This window comes from Alternaria arborescens, assembly GCF_004154835.1.
Source record: "Alternaria arborescens strain FERA 675 chromosome Unknown contig_9, whole genome shotgun sequence".
Classification (NCBI taxonomy): domain Eukaryota; kingdom Fungi; phylum Ascomycota; class Dothideomycetes; order Pleosporales; family Pleosporaceae; genus Alternaria; species Alternaria arborescens.
The window spans coordinates 817,369-837,720 of NW_021167864.1; the positions used below are offsets into that span (position 1 = coordinate 817,369).

General features: G+C 50.6%; 9 protein-coding genes across 9 annotated transcripts; 5 read left to right on the plus strand and 4 right to left on the minus strand.

The window, feature by feature from the left end:
* Positions 1 to 76: 76 nt before the first annotated feature.
* Positions 77 to 2,322, plus strand: AA0111_g4965 (hypothetical protein; the record flags this gene model as incomplete). Its single annotated transcript, XM_028651024.1, has 5 exons — positions 77 to 184; positions 263 to 608; positions 663 to 1,699; positions 1,749 to 1,953; positions 2,000 to 2,322. The coding sequence occupies 5 exons, from the start codon at positions 77 to 79 to the stop codon at positions 2,320 to 2,322; spliced, it is 2,019 nt and encodes a 672-aa protein (XP_028507620.1).
* A 767-nt stretch (positions 2,323 to 3,089) lies between these two features.
* AA0111_g4966 (Cleft lip and palate transmembrane protein 1) lies at positions 3,090 to 5,160 on the minus strand (the record flags this gene model as incomplete). Its single annotated transcript, XM_028651025.1, has 2 exons — positions 3,090 to 5,054; positions 5,113 to 5,160. The coding sequence occupies 2 exons, from the start codon at positions 5,158 to 5,160 to the stop codon at positions 3,090 to 3,092; spliced, it is 2,013 nt and encodes a 670-aa protein (XP_028507678.1).
* Positions 5,161 to 5,634: 474 nt separating this feature from the next.
* On the plus strand, positions 5,635 to 6,441 carry AA0111_g4967 (hypothetical protein; the record flags this gene model as incomplete). The annotated part of the gene is made up of 3 exons (XM_028651026.1): positions 5,635 to 5,696; positions 5,752 to 5,956; positions 6,025 to 6,441. The coding sequence occupies 3 exons, from the start codon at positions 5,635 to 5,637 to the stop codon at positions 6,439 to 6,441; spliced, it is 684 nt and encodes a 227-aa protein (XP_028507677.1).
* Positions 6,442 to 7,080: 639 nt separating this feature from the next.
* Positions 7,081 to 9,085, plus strand: AA0111_g4968 (Carboxypeptidase S1 A; the record flags this gene model as incomplete). The annotated part of the gene is made up of 5 exons (XM_028651027.1): positions 7,081 to 7,323; positions 7,376 to 7,753; positions 7,815 to 8,580; positions 8,631 to 8,813; positions 8,889 to 9,085. 5 exons carry the CDS (start codon positions 7,081 to 7,083, stop codon positions 9,083 to 9,085), a joined length of 1,767 nt encoding a protein of 588 aa, XP_028507619.1.
* A 739-nt stretch (positions 9,086 to 9,824) lies between these two features.
* Positions 9,825 to 11,474, minus strand: AA0111_g4969 (hypothetical protein; the record flags this gene model as incomplete). Its single annotated transcript, XM_028651028.1, has 4 exons — positions 9,825 to 10,162; positions 10,224 to 10,858; positions 10,908 to 11,253; positions 11,303 to 11,474. 4 exons carry the CDS (start codon positions 11,472 to 11,474, stop codon positions 9,825 to 9,827), a joined length of 1,491 nt encoding a protein of 496 aa, XP_028507618.1.
* A 543-nt stretch (positions 11,475 to 12,017) lies between these two features.
* AA0111_g4970 (hypothetical protein) lies at positions 12,018 to 13,007 on the plus strand (the record flags this gene model as incomplete). The annotated part of the gene is made up of 1 exon (XM_028651030.1): positions 12,018 to 13,007. The coding sequence occupies one exon, from the start codon at positions 12,018 to 12,020 to the stop codon at positions 13,005 to 13,007; it is 990 nt and encodes a 329-aa protein (XP_028507738.1).
* Positions 13,008 to 13,820: 813 nt separating this feature from the next.
* Positions 13,821 to 15,775, plus strand: AA0111_g4971 (hypothetical protein; the record flags this gene model as incomplete). The annotated part of the gene is made up of 5 exons (XM_028651031.1): positions 13,821 to 14,354; positions 14,416 to 14,540; positions 14,587 to 14,735; positions 14,788 to 14,960; positions 15,008 to 15,775. 5 exons carry the CDS (start codon positions 13,821 to 13,823, stop codon positions 15,773 to 15,775), a joined length of 1,749 nt encoding a protein of 582 aa, XP_028507739.1.
* A 62-nt stretch (positions 15,776 to 15,837) lies between these two features.
* AA0111_g4972 (hypothetical protein) lies at positions 15,838 to 16,736 on the minus strand (the record flags this gene model as incomplete). The annotated part of the gene is made up of 2 exons (XM_028651032.1): positions 15,838 to 16,384; positions 16,486 to 16,736. The coding sequence occupies 2 exons, from the start codon at positions 16,734 to 16,736 to the stop codon at positions 15,838 to 15,840; spliced, it is 798 nt and encodes a 265-aa protein (XP_028507584.1).
* A 1,255-nt stretch (positions 16,737 to 17,991) lies between these two features.
* On the minus strand, positions 17,992 to 19,158 carry AA0111_g4973 (Replication factor C subunit 4; the record flags this gene model as incomplete). Its single annotated transcript, XM_028651033.1, has 3 exons — positions 17,992 to 18,123; positions 18,171 to 19,014; positions 19,067 to 19,158. The coding sequence occupies 3 exons, from the start codon at positions 19,156 to 19,158 to the stop codon at positions 17,992 to 17,994; spliced, it is 1,068 nt and encodes a 355-aa protein (XP_028507446.1).
* Positions 19,159 to 20,352: the final 1,194 nt, after the last annotated feature.

The following is a 20,352-nucleotide window of genomic DNA, read 5'->3' on the forward strand; positions in this document are numbered from 1 at the left end:
TAGCACGCTATCACCGACACGTCTCTTTCTTTCGCATCAAGTCTGATCTGGCTCGTTGAACCTAATCATGGCAGCCATGGACGAATTAGGCACGCAATTGCAGTCACTACAGGCCCTCAAGCCGCCCGGTGTCACACCAACCAAGATCAAGGCTATCACGCAGCTATGCGTAGACAACATCCAGGTATGCCAGTCGCGAGGACCTCCTACACATCTTTCGTGCACATGGGACACCGTACTAAGTATTTCAACTCACATATAGTCTCATTCCGTAATCGTTCAAAAGATCGCCCAACAGCTTCAGAACAGCGTCGCCACACACAAGCTAGGAGTACTATACGTCGTAGATGCAGTCGCCCGCCAATGGGTTGAGAGAGCTAAGCAGGCCGGTCAGACCGTGTCTAAGCATGCTGCCCAAGGAACATATGCTTCAGGAGTGCAAATGATGCGAGACGTGCTTCCAGCTATGATGCACAACTTGATTCAGTCAGCTCCAGAGACACAGAAAGAGAAGATCTCGAAACTTCTAGACATATGGGAGCGTGGCCAAACCTTCCCGCTCGACATGCTAGCAGGCTTCAAGCAACAGCTGAATGGAGGCCAAAATAGTAGGTCACGGCCCGTACTTCAGTCTCCATATAGCTAACCAGTAGGGAACGTAGATGTGCCAGCGCCGTCAGAGCCGCCTAAGAGCAACGGCTCAGCCCCAGTCTTCAACGGCCACACTAACCAACAGCCACCACCACCACCACCTGTAGCTATGCCCCAACCTCCGCAGGACCCAGGTGCTCTTTTCGCCGCGCTCGCTGGCGTTGGTCAGCATAATGGGCAAACTAACCCCCCACTTGCAGCAGCCTCTCCATTTCCTTTTCAGCAGAATATGGTACCGCCCCCACCTCCAGGATTTATGCCTCCGCCACCTACTGGAGTAATTGGGCAGCCTAACATGCCTGTTCCGCCTGCTGGTACGAATGAGATCGTGACTCAGATTTTAAAGGCCATGACTGCTGGCTCTATCCCACCCGATCAGGCAATACAGGCATTGAATACATTGGCTATGGCCCAAAATGGCGGAATGCCTATGCCGCCTCCGGCTGTTGCACAGACATCACAGGTTCAGCCTGCTGTACAGAACGGTAACCAGGGAGACAGATATGATCTGAACGATACTAGAATGCGAGATCGTAGCAGATCGCCTGACTATCAACGTCGACGATCGCCTGTGAGATCCCCACCGAACCCGAATCGGCGGGAGAGTCCAACATATGGTGTGTACGATCCCAATGCAGGTCCTGAAGGCAATGCACAACGCTTTGAGCGAGGTGAGCGCGGTCGTGGCCGTGGTAAACAGCGGGGAGGTCGTAATGATCGTAATGAATATCGCCAGCGTTCTCCGCCGCGGCGGCAACCGAGTCCACCTAGAGCGGCGTATGGCCAGTCAAAGTATATTGAGTGGGACGAAACTCTTCCGCGCGATCACATCAGGGTTCTCAGTCGTACATTATTCGTAGGTGGTGCTGGTGGGACGGAAGGTGAGATCCGAAGCATATTCGCTCGTTTCGGTAGAGTCCAAACATGTATTGTCAATCAGGATAAGCGACATGCCTTCGTCAAGATGTTGACCCGCCCGGATGCTGTTGCTGCCAAACAGGGTATGGACACTCTTCAGGATCCCGCTGCGCAGTCCAAAGCGCGCCAGGTAAGGATGTTGTTCTTTGAGTACCTGCCTCATTTACTAACGATACTAGACGAGATGGGGTGTCGGCTTTGGTCCTCGTGACTGTAGTGATTACACCACGGGAATTAGTGTAGTTCCCATTTCTCGTCTTACCGATGCTGATCGCAAGTGGGCTCTGACCGCTGAGCATGGTGGAACAGGTGGCCGGCCACTAGAAGGAGGCATGGTAATCGAAGAGCCTGACATCGAGATTGGTGCAGGTGTTTCTTCCAAAGGTATGCATACCGATCCCTCCTTCGTCACACGACTAACGAAATATAGCCATTAGCCGACGTGTACCGACTGATGCCCCTCGTGGTGGTCGTGGGGGGTTCGGTAATCGAGGTGACTTCAATGCCCGTGGAGACCATGGCGGACGTGGTAATTTCAACGGACGAAATGACTTCAGTGAACGTGCAGATTTCGGACGCAACGATCTCGCTGGCGGGCGTGGTGGTTTCGACAACAACGGTCCAGCCAAGTTTCGCAAGCAAGATCATCGTGCCGTCAACGACCCACGACACATTTCGCCCCGGCCTGAGCAGGGCGTTGCTGTCCCACCTGCAGTTCCTGGCTTCGGGTTCCAGTTGCCAGGGTTTTCATGACTCCCACAGGGATGACTTGCTTTCAACACAGTGATTGTGCCGGCACTCTGATTTAAATCACTTTTCTGTACACAACTGTTTTCCAACCGACTAGCCTGCCAGAGGTGATAGTCTTTTAACACGGGTCTTTCTGACCTTTGTCCTTTACGAATACGTTGTGAGCATCATCGGAACCGCGGTAAAGCATATCCACGGTGGACCGCTTGCTTTCCTAGTTCAAGAGCATTGCAAGGCGTTGCGGCTGCGATTGCGATTGCGACTACCTGTTTTCCAGTCCAGCACTGGCACACGGTGGGAGCGAAAATATCCCAAAGGTTTCCCAAATCAACCAGCCAAGTGTACCAATACGTTAATTTACATTCACGCTTAGGCGGTATATCCCTAGTATCTCTGGTATATCTACCCTGGTTACTGGCCTTGTAATGAAAATACGATCTTCTATCTTCGCCCAGTTCTCATCCCGTGCATCTGCATATCACGCTTGTTTGAGTTTGATACTGACACATGACTAACATGCACGTACCCAACAGACATGTGGCGGCCAGTGAGGAGAATCAAGCACTCTGGCAGACTACAGGATTTGACAATTGGTATTGCACGGATCAAGATGTCGAAGGGATAAAATGCATCTTAGTAACAAGGCTTCTGATAATAGACATAGTGATAATAGTGATAATTTTCCTTGATGAGTTTCACCAAATCATACGATACTGTATAGCTATTAAGTTTCCTAAACAAGACCTATTGCCTCATGTTTAAGGAGAGCTCTATTTCCTCTTGGTAGCACCGCTCTTCTTCTGGCTACCTGTCGCCTGTGCTTCCGCCTTCTCCTTCTGCACCTTCTCCAGCTTGTCAGCGTCAGGCACCTTCAAGCTCTTATCGCCGCCAGGATGCGCAGCGAGTGGCTTGTTGGCATCCTTCTCCTCGACCTCCTCTTCATCACCACCCTGTCCAAACTCGTTGATACGGTTGTAATCGACCTTGTACTTCCAAGTCTGAAACAGGTAAACGAAGAAGATGACGTCGTCACGGAGAGTAGCCAGACGGTGCAGAGTAGGCATCTTGATAGTGAAAGCGAAGAGGTCGTCGATGAAGGTGTTGAGGAACTTGTATGTCATGGCGCGTCCGGGCATGTGGGCAACGGACTGCAGGCGGTAGTTGATGTAGAGAGCGGGGACCATCATGAGGAAGCCGTAGGCGTAGACGGAGCCGACGAGGGTGGTGATGATGAAGGAGTACCACGACTTGTGTGTTTCGTACATGAGAGAGTAGATCGCATAGGCGATGAGGAGAGGTACGGCGACCATGTAGAGATACTTGAATGCGATGGCGTCGTATTCTTCTGTCTTCTTCTCTGTATCGGAGAGGACGTGCTTGTCCTCGAACACGATGGTGTAAGGAAGCAGAGAGCCGGGTGCTGTTTGCCGAATGCGCACATTGACTGACTTGGTAATCTTCCATGCTTCGATTGCCATGCCCATACCCTGACCAAAAAGGATCATGTAAGACGTATTCTCGTTGTTGTCGATGAGATAGAGGAAGATGACGGCCTGCATGAAGACGTTTGCGAGGATAGTACGGACTGAAGTTCCAACATTGTCTTTCTTCTTGCGCCAATGCTGAACGTCGTTCTTGAAGGCGAGCATCTCGAAGATCATGTGGAAGACGGAGACGACTGCGGTGATGGCGAGTAGGTATGAATTGCTGTCAATGAGGATCTCTTTAAACATCTCCATCTCAGAGCCATCGCCACCTCCGGGGGTGGATTGACCGGCAGCGGCTGCCCTGGCGTTGGCATTGAGGTTTTCGTCGACTGCTGCGAAGATGTTGTATTTCCAGTGGGCAAGGTTGTTGAGGTTCACGTTGAGTGGGAGGGTTGTGACAGTGTCGTTCAGCTCAATCATGTGCTTCTTGAGCTGCCAGAAAGTGTTTGTGAAGACGATGGGATAGTACCAACTGTGTTGACCAGTCGGATCTCGTGCACCAGTGGCTTCAATTGTAATGAATCTCCTTGGACCGGGATGCATGGTGGCGTACTGCATGGTACCCGCGTCGGGGATCAAAGAGACGGTGAAGTTGGGATGGTAGTAGGAAGCCACGATCTTTGGCGCATTCTTCTCTTCTTCAGTCTCGACGGCGTCTCTTTCGGGCATATCGCTCAGCAAGTTCCTAGTCTTCGCAATCTTCTTTTTGGGCTGGTATTGGGACAGTGGGCGGATAAAGTGATAGGCCTTGCTGGTGTCATAGCCTGGCTGCGCGGGATCGAGCACACTGCCGCTCTGCGCCACATAGAAGTGAGCAAGTAGAGTGGCATTATGTTGCACCTCGCGTGGAACTTTGAATTCAGTATGGATCTCTCTGTTGTCCTTGTAATCTCCAAATTTGAAGTTCTTCTCGTCAATCAATAGCGATTCCTTGGGCATCGACTTGAGCGGGGGCATGGCGACGGACGAGGAGATGTACATGGCGATGTCCATCTCAATGCCAGCAGGCCACATGGGCGCGACAGCATACGGGACAGGGTTCCACTGAGCGCCAGGATCGAGAGATTGTGGGCGCTGTTCCCACGCGGGAATCACGACATTGCTAGACGGCTTGACAGCAGCGACGGAGCCAGTTTGCGCGGCATCGTTGACGGCGGGGGCGGTCTGAGGGGACTTTGGCATGATGTACTTCATGCCACCCTGAATAAGCAAGAAGATGCCTACGCTTTGCGCGATCGACCTGAAGAGCTATTGTGAAGCCGTTAGCTGGGTATCGCAAAATGGAGGGGTCTCGTTCGCGACATACACTCTTGCCCTCCTCAGGCGGTGCGGCGGCTGCTTGTGCCTCTGGCATGGTGGCAACGTGCGGAACAGAAATTCCGTCTTGAGCAGCTTGCTAGGTGTAGAAGGATGATGGGCTCGCGATGAGGTCTGAACAGATGACCTGGAGACTTCCCGAGGAATTGGCGCTTCCCAGAGGTCCGTGCCTGCCTATCCCGGCTCAGGGTCTAGCCACATGGGCCAGCGAGATCCCGGCCCAGGTGGCAGTGACGACATGCAGCTTACCGAACTGCATACCCTTTAGGGTCTACCGCTCTCCAAGGGACTGCAACCATGAGTCGGCAAGAACATTAGCCATCGGGTACAGCCTGACTCACTCTGACACCTTGGAGCATGGGACTGTTGCCTGAATCTTGAGTTATTTGAACCATTCTTTGCAGCCTTGTGTCCCTGCCCCTCACTCGCCTCAACACGTCAATCGCTACTGACAGCTCTCGTTCCGATACTAGCTTTCTCATTCCGAACACTCATCATCCACGCAATCGACATGGCAAACGACGACGCGACAGCCAGCAACGGCTCTACCAACCAGCCCGTGGTCGCTGTGTTGTACGTCGAACAATAAAGAGCTAGCTAGCATATCCATTTACTAACCGCAATACAGTTGCGGCGCCTCCAGTGGTACATCACCAGTCCACATGGAGGCAGCAAGATCGCTTGCACATGCCCTCCACAAAGCAAACACCAAGCTCGTATACGGTGGCGGCACGGTTGGCCTCATGGGTGAGGTAGCACGAACCCTTGTTTCGCTGTCCGGTCCCGACTCTGTTCACGGCATCATCCCCGCCGCTCTCACTCGACTCGAGCAAGTAAGTTAGGGATTGTACGGAATGTATATGAGATATACACTAATATCGCTGTCTTTGCCTTTGAGCAGAATCACGACCCTTCCAATCCTACCGGCCACTCCATCGACTCGGCAATATACGGACGCACTACTGTCGTCAAAGACATGCACACGCGAAAGCAGATGATGGCTCAAGAAGTCGTCAAGGGAGGACCAGGTGGCGGCTTTGTTGCTCTACCTGGAGGCTACGGCACATTTGAAGAGTTGATGGAAGTCACCACTTGGAATCAATTGGGCATCCACAGCATGCCTGTGATAGTCTACAACGTGGATGGCTACTGGAGCGGCCTTATTGAGTGGGTCAAGAACGCTGTGACCAACGGCTTTATTGCACCCACCAATGCCGGAATTCTCTCCGAGGCTCTTAGTGCTGATGAGGTGATGACATGTCTGAAGGAGTATGAAAATGCACCTGGACGGTTCAACCTGACCTGGGAGGAGCAGTAACGGAATGCGTTACAAAATTGAAAGGAAACTTCAACGTTCCGCTAACCACAAGCTAGAGCGTAGCTGTGTCTTGGAGGAGACCGGTTGGTCACGATTGAGCTCTCTCCTTTGTCCAAAAGCAATGCATGGAGAACAGATCGTCAAGGTACGTCTGTGCGAGGTAAACAGAAGAATATGAAGAGAGCCCTTATTTCCGCCATTAGATCCACATCAGTAGATCCACATTAGACTACATCTTAGAATTCAAAACAACCGTTTCTATGCAGAATTTGCCGACCGGTTTGGTATTATCCGACTGCCCGCGTAAGCTAATGAGACATTGGGAAAGTCCTTGCACTGCCCGTAACGACTTATCATCGGCAATAACGTCGTGCGGCCGAACCGGTTAGGTCGCATACACAATACAGTGTGGTGCTGGTTCTGTACGAAGCATCTAGACCTATTGAGGCAGGAGCAAAACCATTGTCAGACGCGCGAGCCACTTTGATTCGATAACACCCGCTCAAGTCAAGATAGTGACCTCAACGCGCATGCGACAAGCTTTGACAAGCCTTTTCCAAGAATGCTTAAATACGCTAGAGTAATGTCGCTCCTGCACTTCCTTCATTGTTCTTGCGCAATTTGTTTGCAGCTGTTACAATGCTTACCAAGTCAGTAGCAACGCCTTTGTTGGCGCTCTCAAGTCTCACCTTGCAAGTTGCTGCTGTTTCTCACAAGCAATGGAGCAAGCGGAGCGATCATTTATACCTACCTAAAGAGACTAGCGACTACAAGACCGCTACCGCTCCGAACAATGTCACCATTCGATACAAGAACCCGGGCATCTGTGAGACTACTCCAGGCGTGGACAGCTACTCTGGATATGTCGATCTGACACCTGATGTATGTACTTTCATCACACATAGCTTCGAGGTCTGCTTCTAACATCCTTTAGGTCCATGTATTCTTCTGGTTCTTCGAGTCCCGCAACAACCCTGCATCCGACCCATTCACTCTATGGTTGAACGGAGGGCCTGGCTCAGATTCGCTCATCGGTCTGTTCGAGGAGAATGGACCTTGCATGATTGATGACAACCTTACAGCAGTATACAATCCTTACAGCTGGAACAATGTCTCCAACATGCTGTATATCTCGCAGCCTGTCGGGACAGGTTTCAGCTACCAGAAGCAGGGTGTAGGAAGTTTCAATTCGTTCTCTGAAGACTTTCATTACAACTCTAGCGAATGGCCTGCTACGGGGAGATGGCCCCTGTTGGAACCGCTAAACACCGGCACAATTGATACTACTGACCTTGCTGCAGTTGCTGTATGGGTGAGTTGAATCTTTACGCTGAACACCGGTGGCTTGAGCTAATTTCACCCGAAAAATTCAGCACGTCTTCCAGGCACTTTTGGCTACTGTTCCAAAATTCGATGCGAAAATCGGAGACTTGAATGCTGCAAGAGACTTCAACCTCTTCACTGAGTCATACGGTGGTCACTATGGCCCAGCCTTCTTCAACTACTTCTACAACCAGAACTTGAAAATTGAGAACGGCAGCATGCCTGGCTACCCACTTAACTTCAACTCTCTCGGCATAATCAACGGTATTATCGACGAGTCCATTCAGGCTGAGCACTACCCGGAATTTGCCGTTAACAACACCTACGGCATCAAGGCGTATAATGACACTGTCTACTCGTACGCCAAGTTCGCGAACAACATGTACAACGGCTGTCTCTACCAGATCGATCTCTGCCGAGCTGCTGCCGAAGGCAACACCAGTTACTACCACGCCGATGCAAAGATCACAGAGGCAGAGTTGACGCCTGGTGAGATGCAGATTTGCAACGAAGCGGCAGATATGTGCCGTGACAACGTAGAATCTCCCTACTACTACTATTCTGGTCGCGGAGTCTATGATATCCGACATACTTATGAAGACCCAACACCGCCTTCTAACTACCCCGGTTACCTCAACCTAGGAGAGGTACAAGATGCTCTCGGTGTTACGCTCAACTACTCTGGTAGCAATGGTATCTACTACGCGTTCCAGAACACGGGAGACTTCATCTACCCGAACTTCAGGCTTGATCTAGAGTACTTGCTTAGCCAGGATGTGCGCGTCAGCCTGGCGTATGGCGATGCTGACTACATCTGTAAGATTCGCCGTCTCTAACAACATTATGAAATCTGCTAATATGGTTAGGCAATTGGTTTGGTGGTGAAGCCATCAGTCTAGCAATGGAATACACGCATAGTGATAAGTTCCGTGCCGCGGGCTACGAAGCCATGGTTGTAGATGGCACAGAGTACGGCGAGGTACGCCAGTACGGCAATTTCAGCTTCGCGCGCGTCTACGAGTCGGGCCATGAGGTTCCTTACTACCAGCGTAAGTGTTTTTTTTTTCAACTTCTTTCCGACCTGCTTAGTCGTACGATGGTGTTCGCTAACATGGGATGTATAGCTGTTGCCGCGTTGGCTTACTTCAACCGTACCCTCTACCACTATGACATCGCAACAGGCGAGGAGAAGGTTACTGCTAATTTGACTACGTCTGGTCCGGCCAACGCAACGCACACGAACTCGTTTGTCCCGATCACGTCGTCCTACATTCAGGCTTTTCCGTCGCCTATTTACCCTGCGACCACGTCGATGTATTAAGCTACGGCACCCTATATAAGCTCGATACGACCTTGTGTTCGAGCACATGTGACGCAGTCACAGCTCTTCATGTAATGTGTATAGCTATCACGACCTATAATGAACACCATGTGTATCATACGTTTGTTTCGCACCGTATACGATGACCAACGAACAGTACTTATCGATTCTCATCGCACTAACACGTCATCTGATGTGTTGTGTTGGTAGAAAATATCTCAAGCCATGCGGTGTCACATCGAGCTAACGTGACACGCGTTGAATCAAGGATTCTTGACCTTGTTCTTGAACCAAGATATGACACTATAAACGAATCGTTGTGTGATCTAGGATGCAATGTTGCGCACAACGTAAAATGAAAGGAGACTGGTACATAGTTTTGCATGCGCTTTGATGACATCATCAAATCAGGGAGGCTGGGACGGACCTTTCAGAGCTTCTCCTAACTCGTCATGTCGAAACGTACAACGTTCATTCAGATTTCGAGAGACGCATTTTTGTGTGTGTGTGTGTGTGTGTGTGTGTGTGTGTGTGTGTGTGTGCGCGCCCGGTATTGGAATATAACGTGACAATGGCCCATGTGGTTGTGGAAAGCGTGCTGAGGTGAAAGCTCAGAGGTGGAATTATTGGTAAGAGACATCAAAAATGGAAATCAGATATATAGCTAATATCCATATTCAGGCCCTTCTCGAACTCCAACGGGTCATCGCGCCGTATAACACTGGTTGAGAGCGCGCATTCAGTAGCTATATCTGAAGAGAGCATCCTGCCACTCCGTGAGATCTGAATCGACACTTACGCCAACTTGATCTGAGTCTTTACCTCGGTGAACAGAGACATCTCCCGTCGCTGCATCTCTTTTCCTGTTGCTCGCTTTCGCTGTGAAGTAATGGACTACAAAAAGAACAATCAAAGCACACCAGGCGACTACACTGGTGATGCATCCCTTGGTATAACGTGGTGCATCCTCCTTTTGCCATAGCTGAGGTCCGGTGATACAACCAACTGTGTAAAACACGAAGAAAATCGCGCTCACTACCGACTTCTTGGTGTTTCCTTTCACATTCGAAGCCATGACTGGATATGCGTGTGTGGAGTTAGTAGATGTCTCACATGCAGTTCGTACAAGGACACTTACGGCCTACAGCCACGCTCAGCGGGGGCGCCGTAGAGCCAGCAAACCACGTGGCGACGACAATGCCCCAGCTGTTGCTAGCCGGCAACAGGAGGAGGAGTAGGGTTCCCATCAAAGGCATCAATGCGACGAAGATACCGACCAGCCAGCGGGAATTGGGAAAGTAGGTAGGGCCGAGGGCACCAATCCACACCAATACGAAAGAAACTCCACCCGATGGCAATCCGACCAACATGGTGCGGAAAGAGGTGAAACCGAATCCTTTAATGACGAGGGACGAGAACTTGACGATGGGAGTTGGCAGCGTAATGCAGAGAGCCATGAGCGCATAAAGCCATGTGCGTGGGTCGATGAATGCTTCCTTCAACTGAGTGGTGTCGAAGGAAGACCTATCCCGTGTCGCACGGTCGACAGCAAGACGTTCAGTAGCGATGGCGCGCTCACGTTCAGTGAGAAACCAAGCGGTGGTCGTGCTCCGTGGCATGAAACTGACAAAGAGGATACCGCAGGCAACTGTAAGTCCACCGCAGATAAGGAAAAGCACTCTCCAAGATGCCAAGGCAAGGTTTCCGTTGCCAATACCGTACATCATGGTACCACCGACGATCTGCGAGATACCGAACATAGAAACCCACGTGCTGTATGCATGTTAGTGGACGATGTAGACAGGAGGTTTAGGGGCCTTACGCAATACGGATCGGGTGCTCGCTGCGCTTGTACCAGCCACTCGTGATTATCATGAAAGATGGCGCGACTGCACCTTCGGTCAGACCGAGGAAGAAACGAGCAACAGCAATTGTTGTCCAGTTGGTGGTGGCCCCCAAGCACATCTCTGCGATACCCCAAAGGATCACTGTGATTCCGACGAACAATGTGATAGGAAATCTGCTCATCAGATACGCCGCAGGGTACTCGGACACGAATTGACCAAAGTAGAAGATGGAGATGGCCCACGAGAACTCTGAACCAGACAGTTTCAGATCTTCCTCAAGACCAAAGACGGCAGCATAGTTGATGCTTTGCTTGTCGAGGTCTTTTTGCTATGTTAGAAAAGGCCTGGTCAGAATAAGGGAAGAGCCTACATTGAAAGAAGTAAACAAGAGCCATGAGAGGAAGGATGACACGGTCAAGCTTCCTCAGAACAGCTCTCTCATCTTTGGGATCGATGTGGTAGGTGACAATCAGACCGCCCTCGAGTTTCTCGCTTGCCTCCTCGACCATCTCGATGCCACGCTTTTCGATCGACTCGGACATGGTAAGATATCGCACAATGAGTGTACTTGTCGTAAGGTGTGGTGATCTCTTTATCGGATAAGAAGTTTGACTTCAGATGCTACCATGAAATTTTGACCATTAAGATTCTTATAGTTCCAGAGTGTGGCCAACTCCAGACTCTGTTTGCGCTGGTGGAAAACCTCTAGGGATTTCCCCATGGGGCGCCATCTGTGTGCGGAGAACATAGGGCTCAAGTTCACGTCGGATGCTGAAGCCGCACGCCCCTAGCGTGCTAGACAATCGCCGGATGTGACAGCCGCACTTCGTAATGGCTGCTAAAGGACTCAGCACGCCTCGGACGCCGCACCCGACCACGGGCTACCTAGGTAACGACTAGGAGTGTGAAGCACATCTAATTATCCTAACATATAAGCCATGGAAAAAGTCACATTCTGAGTCGCGTCCCTCAAAACATTTTCGAGTCTTTCATTATTTATATCGAGAAAGCACTTTTATCAATTGCTTCTTGAATCGTACTTTCATTTTGAACTACCTGTATACCGGCTGATTTGAACTCTCAACATGGCACCCTCTCGAATTGACTACGCCGAGACCTCTTCAGACGACGTCGATAGATGTGCGGTGAAATCTAAGCAGAACATCTATCTCCTCGAAAATTTTCCTGAGGAGGCTGTCCGCCATAGCCAACGTCTCTTTACAACGATACTACCCGACGATCCCGAAATCGAAAACTGGCGCGACAACGCAGATGCCATTCTCATACGGGAGAAGACAATCACGGCGGACGACATCGCTTCCACACGAAAGTTACGCGCGATCGGAAAACAAGGCACTGGCATCGACATCATCGACCAAGATGCATGCGAGAAACTTGGGATTGCCATCCTCAATACCCCTGGCGTTAACGCACAATCGGTCGCAGAGCTTGTCCTCAGTCTTACAATGGCAGTTGCGCGACAGCTACGCGTTATATCCACAAAACAGGCAGCAGGGTTAGAAGTTCGAAAGGAACATTGCTGTGGCATGACACTCATTGGAAAGTCCATAGGCATTGTTGGCATGGGCAACATTGGTACAGCCGTTGCTCGCATGTTCAGCGGTGCGTTTGGGGTTTCAGTCTATGCCTGCGATCCCTTCGCGTCTACTGAAGCATGGGCTGATATTCCACATACAAGGGTCAATCAGTGGGAAGACATGCTGCCTCACGTCGATGTCCTGACTATTCATGTACCGCTCAATGCGAAGACAAGAGGCATGGTATCTGCCACTCAATTCAAGATGATGCGGCAAGGTTCGATTTTAATCAATGTTGCGCGAGGAGGTATCGTCAATGAAGATGACCTGGTGGAAGCTTTAGAGGAGGGTCACATTTTTGGTGCTGGTCTGGACTGCCATGAGGAAGAGCCTCCGACACTGCAGAAATATGAGAAGCTGTGGGCAACAGGGAAGGTTATCAGCACCCCACACATCGGTGCAACGACAGCAGAGACGCAGGTGCTCACATCTATAGCTGCACTCGACAACGTGCACAAGTTTTTGAAGCTCGCGTAGAGCTTGCGATCTGCAACAATGGGTCGGAATTTGGTACTTGTGTTTTGAGGTCATGAGGCTTGATGTTCAATGTAACGGACTAAGGAACTCGGAGCAGATCCAGGTCGGGTTCAGCTAGCGGCCTTTACGTAAAATGGGTCTGCAGTAGGGCCTTGGGACTTCTTGTCATGACAATGTCATGTCTAACCACAAGACTCGACCTAATACGTCCACTCTTGCATTCTTACTTGTGTCCTTTCCATCTGATCTTACCACAGCATGATGTATGAGCTATGACATCATTTGAGCCCGCAACCAAACGAGCTCGACTTTCTGCTCCGGTTGAGGAAGTTGCTCGAACACCCCAAGCGTGCGTAGTGAAAGGTCTGCCATGCGCACCAACTCGACACTCATAGTAGAGCAGGTGCGCGTCCTGCCGAGAGCGGAAGATCAAGTGCTGTGGCAATCAGCCATGTCGCTACTGCGCAAAGAGAAATCTCCAATGCACTTTTGCGGACAATGGGCGAAGGAAGCTGTATTCGGTGACGTGAGTGACTTTAGAGCCGGAAACGGAAGTGTCTTACGTGAATAGCTATGTTGAAGGATTGGAGAGAAAACTTGCATCTGCTACCGCGACCGCGACTGCAGAGAGCCTCGCCAACGGCACCCCTCCAGCTGCTACATCCCACAGCGCCGGTTCAGTGGACCCTACAGCACAAGCGAACACCGAAGAACTGAACCACAGTTTGGGTACATCATGTAGGTCTGACAGTCGCCCAGAGCATTGTGACATGGCCTCATTATTGCCTTCTAGCGATCGTCCTAGAGCCAACCATGTCTTCAAGCCTCAACTTCGGGTCCCGTATCAAAAGCCTACACTCTGAGAATGTAATGGATTCAGTCGGTTCTACCAGTATCTGCGATGCCAGTCCGGACAATGTTTACAATCTGGAGCCTGGGGGTCTTAAGCACCGAACAACATCCACCGACATTACATGGCCGAGCGAGGAACAGGCGCATGACTTACTCAATACAGTCCTCGCATCTATTGGAAGCCTGCAGCATCTGATCGATCCGAGATCGTTTTCTGACAAGCTCTGTAGCTTTTATGAAGACGACTCGAACCGAACAGGCATTGACGATCTTTGCTACATTGAAATCCTCATGGTTTTTGCCTTGGGTGAACTGTTACAGGGTAAGATGGAGGAAGGCTCAACATTCCCTGGTGCCACCTACTTCCTCGAGGCTGTCAGCTGCCTACCTTCGTTATGTGATCTACGAAAATCGGGTACGTTGGCAATCGAGATCATGGGTTTGTTCGCTTTCTTTCTACAATGCTCTGATCGGAAAGACGATGCGTACGTCTATGTAAGCTATTTAGATCTCGTCTCTTGAAACTGTTACTATCGTCCTAATAACACTATCGAAGGCTGGCGTGGCACTGCGGCTGGCCATGTCCAATGGTCTCTCTCGCGATGATGCCACAGTTCAGATGAAGAGATCTGAGAAGACGCATCGTAATCGCTTATGGTGGACCATATATATGCAAGAGAGGTCATTCATCCAACCTGGATACGTAGCATTTTCTGACTTGTCATAGGAGACTAGCCGCCGCAACAGGTAACCCTGTTGGTATTCTTGACGACAACATAACCACCAAATTGCCCATCGAATCCGCAGGTTTCTCACCGACACCGGCACTGAAGATCAATATCGAGATCGCGAGGTTGAGTGGTTTGATCACACAGGGTATGTTGCTGGTCATCCTTCATTTCACGATCACGCAGCATAACGTCTCCAGGACTATATGGACTCAAGGGAAGATCTGAAGGACAATTCCTGCGCACTGTACACGATCTCCTTGGAGAGCTTAAGTCAGTGAGAAGAGACCTTGCAGCTGAGTTTCCATTAGAATTTTCGAAAGCTTTTACCATTACAAGGACGGGTGCGACACTGTATCTGATGCTATTCCAGGTAATAGACGTCTGAGTACATCCGGAGCACGCTGACAGGTTCTATAGGCTATTATACTGACAACAAGACCAATTCTCCTCCATCTCGCTAAATCGAAGCTTCAAGGTAACGACACAGACCTTTCAAGCACCGCATCTTCCACTTTGCACGTGCTTGCAGCGACGTGTATAGAAGCTGCAGGTATGACTTTGGATGTTCTACTCTCGCTCAAGCAACAGGAGTTGCTAGCTAAATTCGGATATTTCGATTTGGATGCAGCAATCTCGGCCGCTTTTATTTTCATACTTGTTGAAAGCCTTCAGTCTGTTGGATCACCTCGCTCAGGACTCCATGGCATCCGAAGTGCGACAAGCATACTTCAATACCTCACCAAGCATGGCAACAAAGCTGCTGCGAAACGCATGTTAGATGTTGAGCATATCTGTCAGCACCTCGGTATTGGAATTAGTGTTCCCACTATTGCCGGAAGTCCTGCTGCTGCTGCTGCTGAAGGGCCATCGGATAATTTAGATCATGGAGCCTTATGTGATCGTCTACCGTCTGCGGAAGATACGACGATGTCCAACAAGTCACACGCAGCAGATACGTACCAAGAGCCTACCTTAGCCACTAATTGGCGGCAAGCTCTCTTCGAACTGCCGGATCATACTAGTCGCTTCTCAAACAGTCTGGGATTCGACAACGAATCGTACGATATACCCTCTATTGACGACATCGGCGATTTCAACCTCGATTTTGGTAACGACTTCATGCTGACAGGGGCCGACGAGATAGATTGGGAGGAATTCGAGCGACAAATCCCCCGCAATCAATGAGCAGATACAAAAGATCTCTGGAGGGAGAACCAAAAAAGATGAAGGAATAAACCATTTTTGCTTTACTTTTGTAAACTTCTTAATAAAGCAGAGTTTGCTGTTCCGCCTTGCAACAAGAGCCCAACATCCTGAGCACCCACTACCCACTTTGCGCCGAACTCATTGATCACGCGCTCCAATATATCTGGCCTATGGTACAATCCTGCAATACCCATAATCTTGCCATGTTTTCTCGCAGCTGCACCCACCTTTTCCAGCGCGGCTAGGAAGCATGGTGCGTCCCAATCGCCCAGAGTTCCGATTTCTGAAGCTAGGTCGTTGGAGCCGACGAGGAGTACATCGGCGCCTGCTAGCGCGGCGATATCGTCGACAGCTGCAAGAGCGTCCGCCGTCTCTATCATAATGAAGACAGTAGAGCCGGTTGTGTTCATCTGCGCAGTCATGGTGGTGGTAGGTACGGGAGCGAATTCGAAGTGAGGGAAGCCGGCGCTGATTGATCGTTTGCCCATGGGAGGATATTTAGAGATGTTTATCGCGCGGAGAGCATCATCTGTTAACATCATATTTGTCAGCCATATTCGGTACCAGAAAGATGATTCTAGCGGAATTCTAGCCAAAGGGTCAGCGGTAATGAGGGAGACCTGCCGACTGTGTGAATATGTGGAACAATGATACCCATGGCTCCAACATCCAAGACCCGTTGTACGAACCCATTACCGCACTGGTGTGGCACGCGAACGAAGGGCGTGATCCCAGCTGAGTTTGCTGTGATGCATAGTTGATTGGCATCTTTGATTGTCATGGCTGTATGCTCCAGGTCGATGAACAACGAGTCATAGCCAGCTGCTTTGGCAATGTGTACTATCGATGTATCCGGCGTTATCTTGATACCAAATGCGGTGCATATCCTCGATTGCGCTGCATTACTGAGGAGGTTGTTGGGGGCGATTGAAGAAGCCATGGTAAGTTGCAAATTGTGAGATTCAAGCAGGAACAGTGTATAGGAAAAGGAATATTGTGAGTATCTGCTTCTCCGAGTCAGGGCCTACCACGTACTTCTTCGACAATTTATTTGTCTGAGGCTTTATTCTTGATCCGAGTCGCATTGCACAGTGGGGTCCCTAAATGTGAAGTACCCCACGGATGTCGAAGCCGAAGTACGCTAGTCTCCTGATCTCGCCCCGGGCCTCTCCTCCACAGCTTACCTTGCCTCCAACATGGGATGGTACACGGGTGCAGAACACATCGTACTAATCAGTGCACCTTGTAGTCTTGGCCATCAATTCCACAACGTTTTTCCGACATCGGATCCCATTATCCACACTGTGCTCTCCCTTCGCGAACACTGAACCATAGCAGTCTTCACGTTTAGATGCGATTACCCTGTCTAGATGGACTCTAGTCCGCGTCGCTAAAAGCCTTCGCTATACCTGTATCAGATATTGTAATGCATGGTAGTCTGAATTCCACTCTTCAGGCTCAGAGTTGTTGAAATTAATGCTCAAGTCCTGTCGCAAGATATCCTGGTGCGTGCTGTCGAGGGAAGAATCTATCAGATTAAGGTTCTATGCCCGCAGTTCAGCTTATCGGTTTCACCTTGTGGAGTCAATTGACCTGCGCTGGTGGCGGCAGTGTGCGTTGTTGTGATGGCAGCGGGTCGCTTCTTCTGCTTCGAAGGCTGGGTCAGCAACCGTGCCAAACGGGTTGCTACAACAACCACGATAATGTTTGTGAAGAATTCGAAACAGGAGTTTTTGCTAGTAGGTCACGGGCGATGGGCAAGGTATACTATACGACGATAGTTAGCTTCTGGCGCAGTTGAGACATGATTGTGGGCACGGTTGACGAGCTGTAGTTTCTATGTGTGAGTAAAATAGTAGTGTAGGCCCGGGTAGTTGCTCGCTTGCAGATAAAAACTGCATATAGACGAAACAGAGCAAATTTGTGTCAAACATGCTGAGAAGGTTCTGTTGCAATCTTGCAGCATGTAGGCAAGCACACGAACGTGTGTGCAATATCTCCGGTAAAAGACAACCAGACTCGGCGAAAGGGACTGAAAAAAGTCACAAGGCATGGAGGCGGGCGACGAGACAGGACTACAATTAGAAGTTCTCAGATAGCGTGTATACCATGATGCGTTAGGATAGGCCCATGTTTGGCCACATGTGAACGCCAAACTCCATGCTAAATGCTGCAGATGCTCCAAAGGAGTTGTTTTACTTCGACGTCGTGGGGAGGGCGAACAATTGCGGCTGCATGTTGATCTTGCACAAGCGCGCAACGCAGCCGGATAGCTGTAGAAGTGTTTGCACGCCTTCAAGGATGCGCATGTGGGTGAAGCCAATTTCCTGTTCCCCATCAGCCATTGTATTTCGTCTGAGTTAACAGCAATTACCTTGATGAACTCCAACTTCGCGTGCTCACTCAGCGTATCAATGGTCTTAGTAACTTTGAACATTGTGCTGATAATATCGTGGCATGAATATCCTAAATCCCAGAGCTCTTTCAACGACGCCAAGGCATCATCGATGCGCTGCTCGTGGCACGCCTTGATCATGGCTTGCACTTTGATGGGATGCGGGCTGTCGACCACTCTGAAGACATTGTCGCCGTTTACAAAGCCGAAACCAGCGAATGTCGACTGTAGGTTGTTGATAGCTTGTCGCATATCTCCCTCAGCGGAGAAGACGAGTGCCGCAATCCCATCGTCTGAATACTTTACGTCCTCGGCCTCGCAGATCTGCATAACGCGGCGCACGACTTGCGCATCGGTAAGGCGAGCGTATCTGAGTATGGCACATCTCGACTGCAGCGGCTCAATGATCTTGTTCGACTGGTTGCAAGCGAATGCAAACCGTGTTGTTGCACTGTAGATCTCCATTGTCCTCCTCAGGGCTTGCTGCGCACCGCTGGTCATGCTATCCGCCTCGTCCAGAATGACGAGCTTTTGCCTGCCTGGTGCAAGTGTGACTTTCTTCTGCGCGAAGCCCTTTATCCTGTTGCGTACGACGTCGATACCACGCTCGTCAGAGGCGTTGAGTTCGAGAACAGCCTCTTTGTAGGCGTCACCGAGGAGCTGGCGTGCGAGACAGAGGATGGACGTGGTTTTGCCGATACCAGGCATGCCAGAGATGATCATATGTGGCATGTTACCGTCTTTGGCAATGATCTTGAGGCGTTCAATGGTTTCAGTGTTGCCGACAACATCATCGAGGTAGACGGGACGGTATTTCTCTACCCTAGGTGCCTGTTAGTTTGGATGAGCTGCGAAGGGCGCGGGTAGTCAATTACCATGGCAGTTCATAGTTAGCACCACCAGCAGCGTTGGGATTTGGTTTGACACCATTGCTGGCAGCTGCTTTGGAAGATTCGGCTTTGGACATTTTGGGCTGTGAGTGTTGGTCTGGAGGGGTGACGCGAAACACGCGATGCTCTGCAAACGCGCTTTCACGGGTCGTCCTTCTTGGGACTAGTGCTCACGTGCAGCGAGGATCGACCCGCAGCCCATCAAGCCTTTCACACTAAAGATAGGGCGATGTGCGTGCGCGGATGCGACGTCACCCTTGCAGGAATCGTAAGTAGTACGACCGACTTACAGCGACATACTTTTCTCATGTCGAGTACCAATAGAGAGCGAGAGTTCATCATGGCTCATCGGCTTTTTTTTTTCTTTACGTAGGGACCGAGATAATTACTTCTCGGGGCTCTTCGCTACCGACGACGATGCTACGCCACATAAATACGATCCCAGGTACCGGTTCCTGCAGGGGCGTCAGGTTTCAGCCTCAAACGTCTTTTTTCTCGAGAGGCACAGCGCTTTCAGGCGTCTCTTGACCACGCGGTATCTCTTGACTCCGGGCGCCTGGGGATACCATCTGGGGACTCACCGGCCGCTAGGCTACTGGATTATGCATCGCATCTTTCAGTAGCCTTTCGATGAACGACGGCGTCAAGACACTGTGGTAGACCATGTGACGTACGCGGCTGACGGAAGCCCGGCCGAACGCGCAGCCTACAATACAAACTCAAATACCACGAGGTAGCTATTGTGAAGCAGCATTTCCCGACGTTTTCTCATGAGGCTATGAATGTTTTGCGGTGTTGATACTGTTTGCGCCATATTCGCCTACTATGTACTGACAGGGCGCATGCGACACAGCGGCAAGGCTTGTCAGATCGGCACCAAGCGCTTGGCTGGGCCATGGAAGCGGCGTCAAGGCGAATCGTCTCGTAATAGAGGCACCGCCACGCCCTGCGGATCTTCCATCAGGGCACACACAAGTCCTGTTGGCTGCAGGCTTTTAGCCCCGGAAATGTCGGCGGCTGCCCATGTTCGTTACGTGGGCAGCTGCACTAAGGGCCACAGGATCCGTAACAATTCCAGACTTGACCTCATCATACGCGTCGTCATCACAAGGCTCGAACGCCCCCTTCGCCGACTAGAGCCTACCCGCCTGCGCCTCTGCTACATATTGGCTTTATCCCTAGTCGCTCTCCAGTCGTCCTTTCCCTGTTGCTATTGTTTCCCTGTTGTCCACTATTCTCGTGTGCTTGTACAACGCTTCGCTCTCTGCGAC